This window comes from Malus domestica, chromosome 13 (assembly GCF_042453785.1).
Source record: "Malus domestica chromosome 13, GDT2T_hap1".
Classification (NCBI taxonomy): Eukaryota; Viridiplantae; Streptophyta; class Magnoliopsida; order Rosales; family Rosaceae; genus Malus; species Malus domestica.
The window spans coordinates 10,623-23,327 of NC_091673.1; the positions used below are offsets into that span (position 1 = coordinate 10,623).

At 38.9% G+C, this 12,705-nt stretch overlaps 1 protein-coding gene and 1 long non-coding RNA gene across 2 annotated transcripts; one reads left to right on the forward strand and one right to left on the reverse strand.

Annotated features, from left to right (window-relative positions):
- Positions 1 to 1,661: 1,661 nt before the first annotated feature.
- On the reverse strand, positions 1,662 to 9,339 carry LOC103414176 (sphingoid long-chain bases kinase 1). The gene is made up of 9 exons (XM_008352581.4): positions 9,042 to 9,339; positions 8,118 to 8,813; positions 7,633 to 8,004; positions 7,254 to 7,347; positions 7,100 to 7,137; positions 5,049 to 5,195; positions 3,773 to 3,872; positions 2,349 to 3,283; positions 1,662 to 2,080 (listed from the first exon to the last, which is right to left on the reverse strand). Exons 2-9 carry the CDS (start codon positions 8,589 to 8,591, stop codon positions 1,922 to 1,924), a joined length of 2,319 nt encoding a protein of 772 aa, XP_008350803.2. The 5' UTR covers positions 8,592 to 8,813; positions 9,042 to 9,339; the 3' UTR covers positions 1,662 to 1,921.
- Positions 9,340 to 10,474: 1,135 nt separating this feature from the next.
- On the forward strand, positions 10,475 to 12,281 carry LOC139190616 (uncharacterized). Its single transcript, XR_011574935.1, has 3 exons — positions 10,475 to 10,613; positions 11,232 to 11,290; positions 12,186 to 12,281. It is a non-coding gene; the product is annotated as an uncharacterized lncRNA (long non-coding RNA).
- Positions 12,282 to 12,705: the final 424 nt, after the last annotated feature.

Consider the following 12,705-nt stretch of genomic DNA (forward strand, 5'->3'; position numbering starts at 1 on the left):
AACCGTGCCCACCCCTAGTTTTTATGGCCTCACACCGCCACATACGGTGGTTAATCAAGGTGGTTCTTGGTTGGATTTTGTAGAGGGGAGTGAGAGCTTCAAGATGGTGGTGGTGGTGTTGAAAAAATTCCACCGGAGTTGGCCGGAATCGACCTCGGAAAAATGGGAGGTCGCAGAGGTCAAAATGGGGGTTTTTCTGGGCTCCTTGAGCCTCTAAACCCAGTTTCTATATATGGAAACCTGCTAATTTTTTGGCAGATAGACTTTGGAAACTTACTACTAATAGTAAGTCCACATGTCTAAAAGGTCTCACTACTTCCGAGGCTCGTAACTTCTCTGTTCTAACTCGGAATTAAGAACGGTTTTCGCCTACACATTCATAGAATCGTCCTCTATCCAAATTTTCCAAGAAACGGGATAAAATATATTGAGGATAAAATATGTCCTCATAAAATTACGTTTAGTCAACGAGAGACATTTTCATCTTTTCACTTCTCGATAAAAAAAATGCATATATTTTTAAAATTTTTAGGGTATTACAGTTGATTGGTACTCTCCACCAATTTATGATGAGTACCATAGTAACATTTTGACTACAATGGATGAAGACTTCCATGTCCAGTTTCATCAAGAGGTAAAAGCTTCGCAATTGTATCAGAATTATGTTTGGGAAGATTTTGTTGCTCGTGCATCATGAGAAAACCTTGGAAAATAATAGTTGCTGAGTTTGATTCTGAGCTTGGATTACTCTTCCAAGCCTATTCATCACTAGAAACTATTTGGAAAACTTACTTGCATGCTTTGAAGTCAAGTTACATTATGAATAGATTAAACAACACATGGTTTGGAAGGCTGCAATGGAACTTGCATCAACTTGTGGGCAAGAACACTTGGAAAATTCAGAAGTTTCTTTTGCTAATATGGATGAAGTGGAAAATATTGATTGGTCATCCTAAAGATCTAGGAAGACTAAACAAAACTCGAGGACAAGTTTTCTTCGAGAAGGGGAAAATGATGCAGGACAAGAAAAGAGCAGATGCATTTGGAATGGAGCACATAAATTTTCAAAAGATGAATTCATGTGCTGAAATAAAGAGGGTTTTAATACAAATGGCTGATCAGGTTAATTACAAGGCCTTTTTTTTTTTGGCTAATCATAACAGCTAGAGCATTTTTATGGCTGATAATAGCCTTTGTTTATGAAATTTTCAGTTTTAAGTGTTTTTATGTTTATTGCATTTTCAATTTCTGAATGTAAGTTACAAAATGGTTATAAAAACCATTTCTTTGTGTAAGATGGAGGGGTTGGATGTTTTTTATTAATGAAATTTCTCAAAGTGTTTCTTTGTTTTAGTTTTGTGTCTTTCTCTTTGTGAGATTGTTCTGCTTTGTTCTTCTAGTTGTCTACGTTGTAGGCTCGTACTAGGAGACGGGGTTTTAGGCAACCCTAAGGGAAGGTACCCCTGTGGCAAGGCAACCTTAGGAAAGGTAACCCGAACCAAGGCACCCTGAGGCAATGCACCCGAAGGCAAGGTACCTTTAGGGAAGGCAACCCGAGGCAAGACAACTTATGTCAAGGCACCCTTAGGCAAGGCACCTTGAAGCAAGGCAACCCAATGGCTGATCGTTACAAAACAAATATCACGAACATGGTCACAGAATAACGAGTACCACACAAGCAGATTGCGCCAAATAAAAAACAAGGACAATGTTACATGATCTCAAATTGAATACAAAAAAATGAATGAAAATAAACACCGATAAACAACATACACTTGGGCAAACAAAACATTTATAGGCGCCTCAACTATTATAAGGTGTAACGGCCAAGTGTCAAACATATAATCTTGTATATTCGATAAGTGAATAGGAAAGATGCCCTTGACTCCGTTATACAAGTCCAAGAGAAGATACACGGTATTCAGACGTGAGGGTTAGCGGGAAGGGAGCGACCAATAAGTCTGCACTGTTCTGGAAGCAAAGAAGAAATGACTTGCCCGTTGAGTGGAAAAAGCTCTCCATCAATACCACAACCATTTTGGGTGTGCTTTCCTGATACCTTAATCTTCACTGACTTTGCCTGCAATGAAAGATAAAATGAGAATCCCCCTATACAACTTACTGTAAATTATTATTTATCAAGAACCTGCCCAAGAAACAGGAATTAAAAATCCCAATCCGTCCCAACCCCTAAACTCCAACACAAGGGAAAAGTTGCAATACAAAATCCAACCAACGATGAAGCCACTTACTGTTTGCTTGAACTAGAAATGCACCAAAAATTGTGAAGTTTTGTGGTTCAATAAATGCAGTTTGTCAAACAAAGTGCAAAGACATTACTAAAGTACCTTGACATTTTCCACGTATGGCAGTGAAAGGTGTTTACCCATCTGCAGTAGCATGAAAAATCTCAAAAGCCTTAACCGCCCACTTCCATGAACTAGGAGCAAATCCAAGGTGTTGTCATCATGCTCAGCTTTTGGCGCCACCACTTGAGAACTCTGAACAGTTCTGCAAGCATGATTGCAAACCAGAATACCGAGGAATTGACCCTTCGTAACAACCCATTTATCTTCATACCTAGGAACAACTTCCTTTTTTCCTGCTTCCACATCATCTGATGGCCCTGGTAATTCAATAGGATTTTCCACATCCCAATTAGGTTCACTGTCCCACTTGGGTTCCGCATCCCAAATTGGACCTGGATCAGACAGCGTTGATGATATATCCTCTTTATCATTTGTTCCAGCATTGCACCAAGAAGATCTGGAGGCATCATGTGTGGCTGTCAATCCAGACCATCCTTTATCTGCTCTCGACTTAGAGCGGGTCCTTGGCCAATTTGGAGTTGTTGACAGAGGAAGCTGAGGATGAATAACTTCTGGCTCTGCAGTTACATTGCTCCTTCCCGTTGAAAGTCGTTTTGATTTCGGATCTAGGCCACGTACGTACTCAGATGGTTCAATGCTAGCATGACTGCTACTGCAGTTTGTATCCAAGTCTCCACCAGACATTCGAGTAGGAGTCATGATGGAGTCGATACTTGACAAACTAGAGGCTCTTGGAATCCCATCCGTGTTTGATCTCCTCATGATGTCTCTGTATAGTTCTGACATGTCAACTACTTCCCTTTCTGAGAGTTTTCCTTCTACGTCCTCTTTTAAAGCTGGAAGATACTCAACTTCATAGCTGTACTTTGGTAGGCACAAGAATTTGAGAAATCCAGCAACAAAATAACGAAGAGGACCAAAGCGCTTTTGGTATTTCTCAGAGAGCTCCAATACTGCAACCAGTCCAAGAAGAATTAACATTCTAACAAATATAATTTCCCCATACAGACTTATTTTGATTACTACAAGTAGACCAAATTAAGAAATGTTGTTCTCAGAGATCCAACTCATCTATCAATCACCAATTGATCAAAATGCTAGGAAATAATCTAAACAACATTATTGAACAACCAGGCTGTGGGAAAACTGAAAATTTTTACAAATACACAACAGAAGGAGACAGCTCGACAATTTTTATATCAGATGGATCTAAAGTGACCATCGACACACAAGACAAACAATAAATACTTACAAAAACCAAAAACATTCAATCCAATTAAAGTAGTTTTGCTAAATCCCAACAGCGACTAATCATGAGAATCAGAATCAGACAAAGTATCACATTAACAGACCTTAGCCACCAAGTTTGCTAATAAATATGCATTACAAAATACCATCACTCAATATCTAGATGGAACTTAATCATATGCATTAGGAATTACCATCACTCACAAAACCATAATATGAGACTGTCATCCCAAAGTGAATAACGCCAGTCTGAATCCACTCAACAGCAAAAACATCTGTAGCTGTAAGACCCCCCTGAAACCAAGAAAACAGCACATAATTTCTACTTCAATGAATACTTTTTAGTTTTCAAATGTGTCAACAACCTTACAGATAAATGTAGCTGATAGGTAATTTCATAACTCAAAAAATGGAGATAATAAATAATGGGATCTTAAATGTTTATGCAATGCAGCTGATAAAAAGTTAGCTGGAATATTGTTGGGTATTCACAAGTGTTGAATTTGATTGTCTTCCCTTTGGTGTATTTGGGGTGTTGAATAACCATCCCTTATCCATTTCATGCTATTGGCAAAGGCATAGAAGGGTGAAGAGTCTATTTAATTAGTGTTTTACAATATTTTAAACTGTTACAAAGTAAGTTGCATTGGTCACACACTCACCTAGTTGATAGGAAACTGACTGCAGCGAATTTAGAGAGCTTCCCATGCACACATAAGAAATTGAGGTTAAGACCTAATTGGTAAGAGGTTGATTACCAAATAACTACAGAAAAATTGGATAAGGTACCAAAAGAGACTTTGTTTTTCATTGTAGAAGTATTAATTTTCTATTAATACGTTTTTACAACCATAGTATATTGTCAAGTTTAGTCTATTTGGGTTTTAAGCCTTCAACTCTTAAGCCTAGATACTAAACTCTCAACAGAATTCAATACATACATTAGAATAACAACAAAGTACACCATGACTCAATCACAACTCTGTGATTGCCAATCAGTCACAATTGTGTGCTTGCCAAGTAAATTGTGCCTCGATCACAATTGTGTTTGTTAAAAAAATTGTTGTGGGTCCATCTGAATGGTTGGCAGTTCGAACTCTGGATATGTTATAGCTCAAACTGATTCCTTCTCTCCACATCCTCCACACTACTATTTAGAAGGAAATAGCCTTTTAACTCTTTTCGCCGATTTTATGACTTTGGTGATGTTAGGCTGATATTTCAGAGTAAGATTCGAGTCATGGCAACACAAAAAAGAAAAGTGAGACACACGGATCTATGACTTACGATGTGGTTGTAATTTTGCCTTGCATGTAGGGTAGTTTTTCAGTTCATGCGAGCATCTATTTGGTGTTGGTCTAAAATGGGAAGTCAGCCTAATTGATGGAAAATGTTACTTTGTAGTATATACACTACAACTGAATGTAATCTAATTTCTTTTATTAACATGATGAACCCTAAATACATTACCTTGACAATGGCCATTGCAGCAGAAACTGGATCTCTAACTCCAAGGACTGTCCAAACTAATGAATTATCAGAACCAGCAGGTATAATCCCAATTGGTATAGAAATTCCTTCTTGTTGGTTGTCTCTACTTAGTAAACCATTTAGAACCTGTACAGAAATAAAGTTAATGAAAATGTATAAATAAAGAAAAAGCCAAAGTTTAATCCATTGAATTCAACCAAGCCAAAATAGAAGAAGAAAATAGAATATGGGAATTTTTTTATTTTTCAAATTTCTTAGCCGTCAAACTCCAAAAAATATAAATGCGAGGTTGTTTTTTCATTTTTGTTATTAAAAGATACAAGATATTCATTAAAAAGAAAAAATAAACTGCAGCACAGGGAACAAGATGTTCCCTAAAACTACACCTGAATAGAGAACAACAAAACAGAAAATCAATGAAAACAGAACAAAAGAACTCATACACAACAGTGCTCCAATAGCACGAAAGAACCAAACCTCAAATTCTGAGAAAACTGAAGCCAATAAGGACGTTAACAAACAAAATGTGTTCCACAAATGATTCACAATCCTTTCCCTAGCACCACTAAAAATACTCCTATTTCTCTACATCCAAGCAACCCGAAAGTATTGCCTGCACAGCACCAAGCCCATTTTCCTATCTCCCAAAAACTCCGGCTTCTCACCTAGAATTTTGCCCAACTCAATTGGGTTTCCCAAAACAGCCTTATCCACAGAAAACAGACCGTTAAATGATTCAAGACAAAAAACAACTCAGTCACTCTCCTAACTCCAAGTCATTCAAGATTTTTTCAAAACCCAACAATCCCAAGACAAAGGAAAAGACAGACGGCTCAAACACAAACTGCAAATATAAGCATTTAAAGATCTTGATAATCTATATGAAGGAGAAAAAAGAGAAGAGAAATATTTTCCCCCTTCCATCCCAACACCTCACCCTTTCGCCATTCCCCTAATCCAAATATTCAGAATTTAAAAAAAAGACTTCAATCTCCAATTTTTTTTTTCTGGTCAAATTGAACCTCTATAAATGACGTTAGAATCCAAGCCATCCTCATGTGGCCCCTATTTACTCTTAATGACATCGTACCAAAAAATCATCCTCCACTGGAAATCGCCATAACTATTTCCCGAGTAAAGCCTTATTTCTCTTCAGTAAGTTCTCTCCATCGCACCTAGACTCTTCCCTTTTCTTTCACTTTCGTCACCACATACCATTTAGCCATCTTAAACCCTTAAATCCTCATTAATGATGTTACCATACCCCTTCTTCCTATTTCCTTTTTGCACAACTCAATTTGCTCAACTCCAACTTTAAACTTTTAGCTCGGTTCCCTTTTTAATAACCTCCCAGCTTCAACTCAATTCTCTGAATGCTTCTTTTTCCCCAAGTGGAAACGACAAAATGTCCAACTTGCCCATCAAATCTCCCAACTTCTCCAAAACATTATGATCTTTTGCAATTATATTCACCGTCCAGCTTGATCCACTCCAGATCCTACCACAGCTTCTCTTCTTTTATACAAACTAGCTCCCCACCACACTCCAATTGCCCAACATCTCTTCATGCTTCTAAATATCTGATTTCCCTGCATTTTGTGTGTCCCCTACAATTTGTTGCTGTCCACAGTCCCAACCACACTGACTTTCACCTAAGATCTCTGTCAAATCATCCTCTCCCACGTCTGGTATTTCAGCTTCATCCAAAGAGCCATCTTCCTCTGTCAATGCACCACACTGGGAAGGATTCTTTCATCATCCTTGGTTTCAGTTACAAAATCTATAGCCCCCCATGATAGAAAATGACAGTTTATGGAAAATATTTTCACATATATGGCGGTCCTATAATCAATGCATGCTTTCATTTTTTTTGGCGCTAAATCATTTTAATGGTCAAAATATGTGTTGTAGACAGTTAAAGTATCTGTTGTGGGGTGGGGGGGGGGGGTGTTCGTCGTGGAGTGAAGGAGAGAGAAAATAATAAGAATCATGGATAGGTACCGGGAACATCGAAGTAGCAAAGGATTTACCTCATTAATAATTCCATCACCCCCAACACAAATGATTCCTGAAAATAAAAAATTATAAATGCACAAAAGCTATAAAGATGACAAAGAAAATCAGAAAGCATAAGGAAAACCAAAAATAAGCAATGTGATTAGATATTGGATTATGTAGTAGTACCATCAGGACAAGTGCTAATGTCAACAGTAGAGGCAAGTTTCCTAGCATGACCTGCAGACGTTGTTTTAACTACCTCCACTTTGAAACCTGCAAGCTGTCACAGTTCACAGCTCCAATATGAATATAAATATGACCACAAGCTCTGGAAGAGTGCATTAACACTATCACGATTAGAGATGCAGTCCAACTCTACCATTGAGTTCAAATATACAAAGAGGAATTATAAATACTTATTTCCTATTAGATAGCTACATCAATGGGTGACATACAACAGCTCAGTTTAAGAGTCGTATCCATCAAATAAAAATAATACTTCTCCTGAATACCAAAAGGCACTATAATCAATATATAGGGAAAGGTAACAGAATATACATCATACCTTAAATATAGGTTCAACGACGTTGTGAAAAACCTTACTTGAACGGCCACGTCCGGATCGTGGATTTAATATAACAAGCATTTTTGGCGGACTCTTACATTTGAAAATTAATTCAGGAGGAGTATCAATTGGGATTAATTCTGAAGAAGCCTGCTTTTTAGAAGATAGCAATGGATGAGGCAAGCAATTCACATAACACTGCTGATCAGCAAACCCCCCAACCCACTGAACTGCCTCTTCTATGCTAGAAGCCGAGAATCGAAAGTCCTTACGTCTTCTGCGAGGCTTTATAAAACATGGAAGGCCACAAGAACCCTTTTTCAAGGGATAAGAATGCACGGTGAAATGTCTGAGACCAACATGGTACGAAACCTGTGCAAGAAAATAAAAACATTACTGTTTCCTACTTCATTCCAAAGAGGGAAAGGCAGCCTTGTGATTTGTAGCTGTTGTAACATTCAGCTATAGGAGGAGGAAGTTCTTACTGAGATGACATCATCAAGATGCAGCATGTGAGAACCCCAAATTAAAGCCTTACTGGTAAGCTTGCCAGCAACAGCTTCCTGGTTGGGAATATCAGCAGAGGAGGAGGTGGTTTGTTGTGCATCAGTAGAAGAAGAAGTGTTTATACTGCTGGTTTTTCTTTTGTCCAACACTAATTTTCCGGTGAAGACGACATAACCCAACAGATCAGACTTTTCATCTCCAGCAGCAGAAGCCGGAATGTCAATCCTGTGCTCGAAGGTCTTTAGTGTGTTGGGATCCTCAGTGGAGGCAGGGGTTGGAGTCTTGGAAGCCTTGATCTTCTGTCGCTTCTGTTTCTCAGGGAAGACAATTGGGGAGGAGTGTTGGCCCCCAGTTGCAGTAGCTATCTGGGAGCACAATCCCAGTCGCCTGAGAGACTGCTGGGGCGTCGTTACTCTCAAACTGTTCTTGGAAACACTCCCACTCTTCTGCATATTATTTATATCTTTCTTTTCTTCTTACTTTTCCTTGTAAAACCAGAATTATTATTCTGCTTATGAATTGCAAAAGGGGAGATCGAGAAAACAGACGAAAGATGTGTTGTTAGTAGGGATAGATGAGCGGCAGCAGCTGGAGAGGAGGTTTCAATCCCAATTCTAATAGTGAAACGTTGATTACGCAGTAACTGCGGCATAAAAATGACTAGATCAACCACCCTGCATATTTATTGTTTCGAATTAGAGGTTAATTCTTCATCAAAAATGGATTCATTGAGCACAAATCGCCATTTCTACAACTGGGACCGGAATCCTCAACAAGTCGAAAAATAATTACAATCCTATTACAATTACAATTACACTTACAATTACAACAATATAAGATATAAAAAATAATCGAGACTCAATCCGCTGGAATTGAGGCAAAGGAAGAAGGGGGCGACTTACGAGCTGAGCTGAGCTGAGCTGAGCCGCAGGTCCGTCTTGTTGCTCAGCCGAGGTGGAGATGGCGATCCTTCGGAATACAAAGTCGCACACTCAATCAGACCTGAAAGGGAAATTCAGCCCGCTTTCCTCTTCTTCAGTCGGTCCGCGTCGGGGTCGGCCCTCAATTATCAGTTTTTCCTCTCTTTTTCTATTCACCGGGTAAAGGACAGGAACTGAAACGGAGCTAGCTCCCCTATTATCTTAGGGAGTCGTTCTATTTGGACCAGTTGGTCGTGCAAGTTTTTCTATTTTGTACTTTTTCTTTTGATATTAATAATTATTATTTTTAACGGCACATTTTTTATCATAAATAATTTTGAAATTGGTCTAATTCATCCTTTGATCATTTAACTGAAAAATCGATCAAAATCATTTTTAGATTTAACTACCGTATATCAATGTAGTCTCTCATCAAATTCATTAAATTTTCTAGAAGAATGCTGGCCTACCATACAAGAACCACACATAACTAATAATTTTGTGTCACATAGAGAGTATAAAAAACACTCTTGAAAATTAAAAAAAAACTAGAAACCAAATAAGAAATTAACAACCTTCCCTCCAAATACTAGTTTTCTCCTTTACATTTAGCATGCAATGACTGGTTGGGTGATGTGACAGCCCGTCCCTAATTTTAAGAATTTTTAAAGTTTTCATAAAGGATTTTACAAAAATGCCCTTTGAAGGTACGTGCATTATTCGAGGTTAATCACCATGTCGTGCCATCTAAGATTTGTTTTCTTGATATATCCCCGTAGTACTCGTCGTTACGGACGCGTGGGCGCAGACGGTTCGTGATTTGGAGTTATATCGAGGAAGTTATTAAAGTTTGAAGTTGGGATTTTAAGGAATTATAATTTTAGTAAAATATAGAAATTCTTTTATGAAAATGGACGGCCCAGATTTAATGATGAATGAAATGGATGGTTGGGATGAGAGAAAGTTTTGTGTGTGTGTGTATGCGTGAGAAGAAAACAGAAAAGAAGAGGGATTGAGCAAAGCTGCCCAATCGGAGAAGAAGGAGGAGAGACCGAATGGGGAGAAGAGAGAGGGAGAAGCTGACCAACTAGAGGAAGGAAAGGAGGAAAGGAGAGAGGGCGAGAAGCGGAGGAGAGAAGGAAGAAATGGGTTTTCCCCAACCCGTATACCCGCGCGACCCGCGACTTCCAATCGGCGGGTTTTCGCCATTTTCGTCCAATTTTCCGACGAATTGAATCAGGGTACCACTCCTAATCATCATCTAGGCCTTCCCTCTTCACGTTTCACCCCAAGAATCATTGAATTTCGTTGTGATTTCGCGAAGAACACCCCTACGGGTGCCGCGACCCTTTTGTTTAAATTCTCCAAATTTTGAAATGTTTTCTTTCAATTACTAACACCATTAGCATTCCCTTAGGACCTAAAACAAAGCCCAAGAGGTAATTGAGGCGTTGGAACAAGTTTGAAGGTCGAATTGGAAACACCCAATTCTAGGGTTCTTCACGGTTTTGGTGAAATTGAAGCACTTCCAGGCCAAATTGGCCTTGGCCTCAGGTATGAAAGTTGTTCTACTCATTGAGATCTTCAAATCTGCAAATTTTAGTAATTTTTGGAAATAGTTGAATTTTCCGGCGAGCCGGGGCGGCCAACCGCCACCCGCGGCGGCCCGCGCGGCGGTGCGTGGCCAATGGCCCGCCAATGTCATTATTAGCTTGTGATTAAGGTTCTAGGTTCTGTTTTGATAATTGATGGACGTAAATTGAATAATTGAACCTAAGTTGGTTACGATTCGTGGTTAGGTAAAAATGTGAATTGACGATCCGACCGTTGGATCGTCACCAAACTTTGATACTTTGTAATACGTAATATTTGAGGATTATAGGAATTTACGGATTGAGAATCCGATTTACGGATCTTCCGGAATTGAAGTTGTAAGTTCATAAAATAGAATGTTAACAGTCACTTAGTTTTGGAAATTGACGGAGATCCGACCGTTGGATGGTAATGAAATTTTAGGATGTTGTCCTAGAGGTATATTGTGGACCTCTGGAAGTTACGGATTTGAAATCTGAGTTGCAGATCATCCGGATCGAATTACGTAGTGACGTGTCTTATATAAGTTATGTATTCTATCGGCAGGATTTCTGAGGTTGGGTTTGATTATTGTTCTAGGCGCTAATCTTCATGACGCCTTGATGTGTGGTGCTAGGGAGTTGTTGGGCGAACTCCAGGTGAGTGGGCAGTTTTGTTTTCGTATTACCTATATACTATTGTTTTTCCCAGAAAAATGCTTTTATGAGAAATTATGTTTTGAAAATGCCATGCATAGAATTATTTGGAAAATGTGAATTTCATATGAGTTATATGATTGATATATGATGCATACATGTTGCATGGTGCTGTGGAGACACAGGTAAGTCAGGTGAGTTCATTTATTCATTGAATTGTTGTTGAGATGTTTTGAGCTCATAACCTGCACCCTAGGTGTTAGTGCTTATTTTATTCACCACACCGCACGCTCGCCTTGGATCCAAGTAGGTGGATGTCGTACAGACCATGTGAGGGTTCCGACATGCCAGTCGTACAGACCATTAGAGGGGTTCCGACTGGTGGGTGACCTTAGATATGCGCGCTGATGATATGATGAGAGAAGCACTAGAGCGTATTTTTACACCTATCATCGTATAGACTACCTTACGTAGTTCCGAGTGATGTGCAGAGTAGGGCCGTATAGGTCACTGTGGTGACTCCGGCTTAGTGAGATATTGAGCTATTGAATTAATCGTATAGGACCAACTGCAGGGTCTCCGATTGATTCCTTATTTCACCTGATTTATATTTTGATTTATGGCATGACATGTTTTTCTTGAAAAATGTTAAAGATTTGGAATTCAAGTTTTGAGATTTCATATGGTTTTATATATATATATATATATATTTTTTTTTTTCTGAAAAGTGTTAAAGGTTTGAGATTTGAGATTTTTGCTTATATATATGTTTATATATATGCTATTTTCTGGGAAAGTATACAGGTTTTACGGTGAGGGGTTAGAAATGTTTTAAATGAAAAGTTTTCGAAAAACTTTGTTTTACTGACCCACTCAATTTTGTTTTGCGCCCCTCCAGGTTCAAGTTAGCAGAGCTTTGGTGGCCACGAGGAATCCAACGGTGTTCTGACATAATTCACAAAAGTAGGACTCACCCTCGGATGTGTTATCTTAGTAATTGGAAATTTTTTTAAAGCTTCCGAACTGTGTAAATGGTTACGTCACTCTCACGTGACGGCCAGCACGCCCTCCTTCGGGACGGGGTGTGTCAGTTGGTATCAGAGCCTAGGTTGCAATTCTGGACATCTTGAGAATTTCCTAGTGTTTTCTGTCAGAACTATACCGCCTCGTAGCGAGCCACGTAGTTCGGATGAGCCTAAATTCCCTGATATAGTAGTTTGGGGGGGAACTATTGCCATTGTGATTCAGTCTATTATCTAAAGGAACCTTGAGACTGGTTATAAGTTAAATTTGAATACAGACTTGCCTTGTTTCCATTCGGATGTTGTTACTAATCCGGTCGAGGTGTTATGTCGTTTTTGGCTGGATAATAAGAAGAAGTGACGTTCTTTGGCGACCACAATCCATTGTACTTTTTA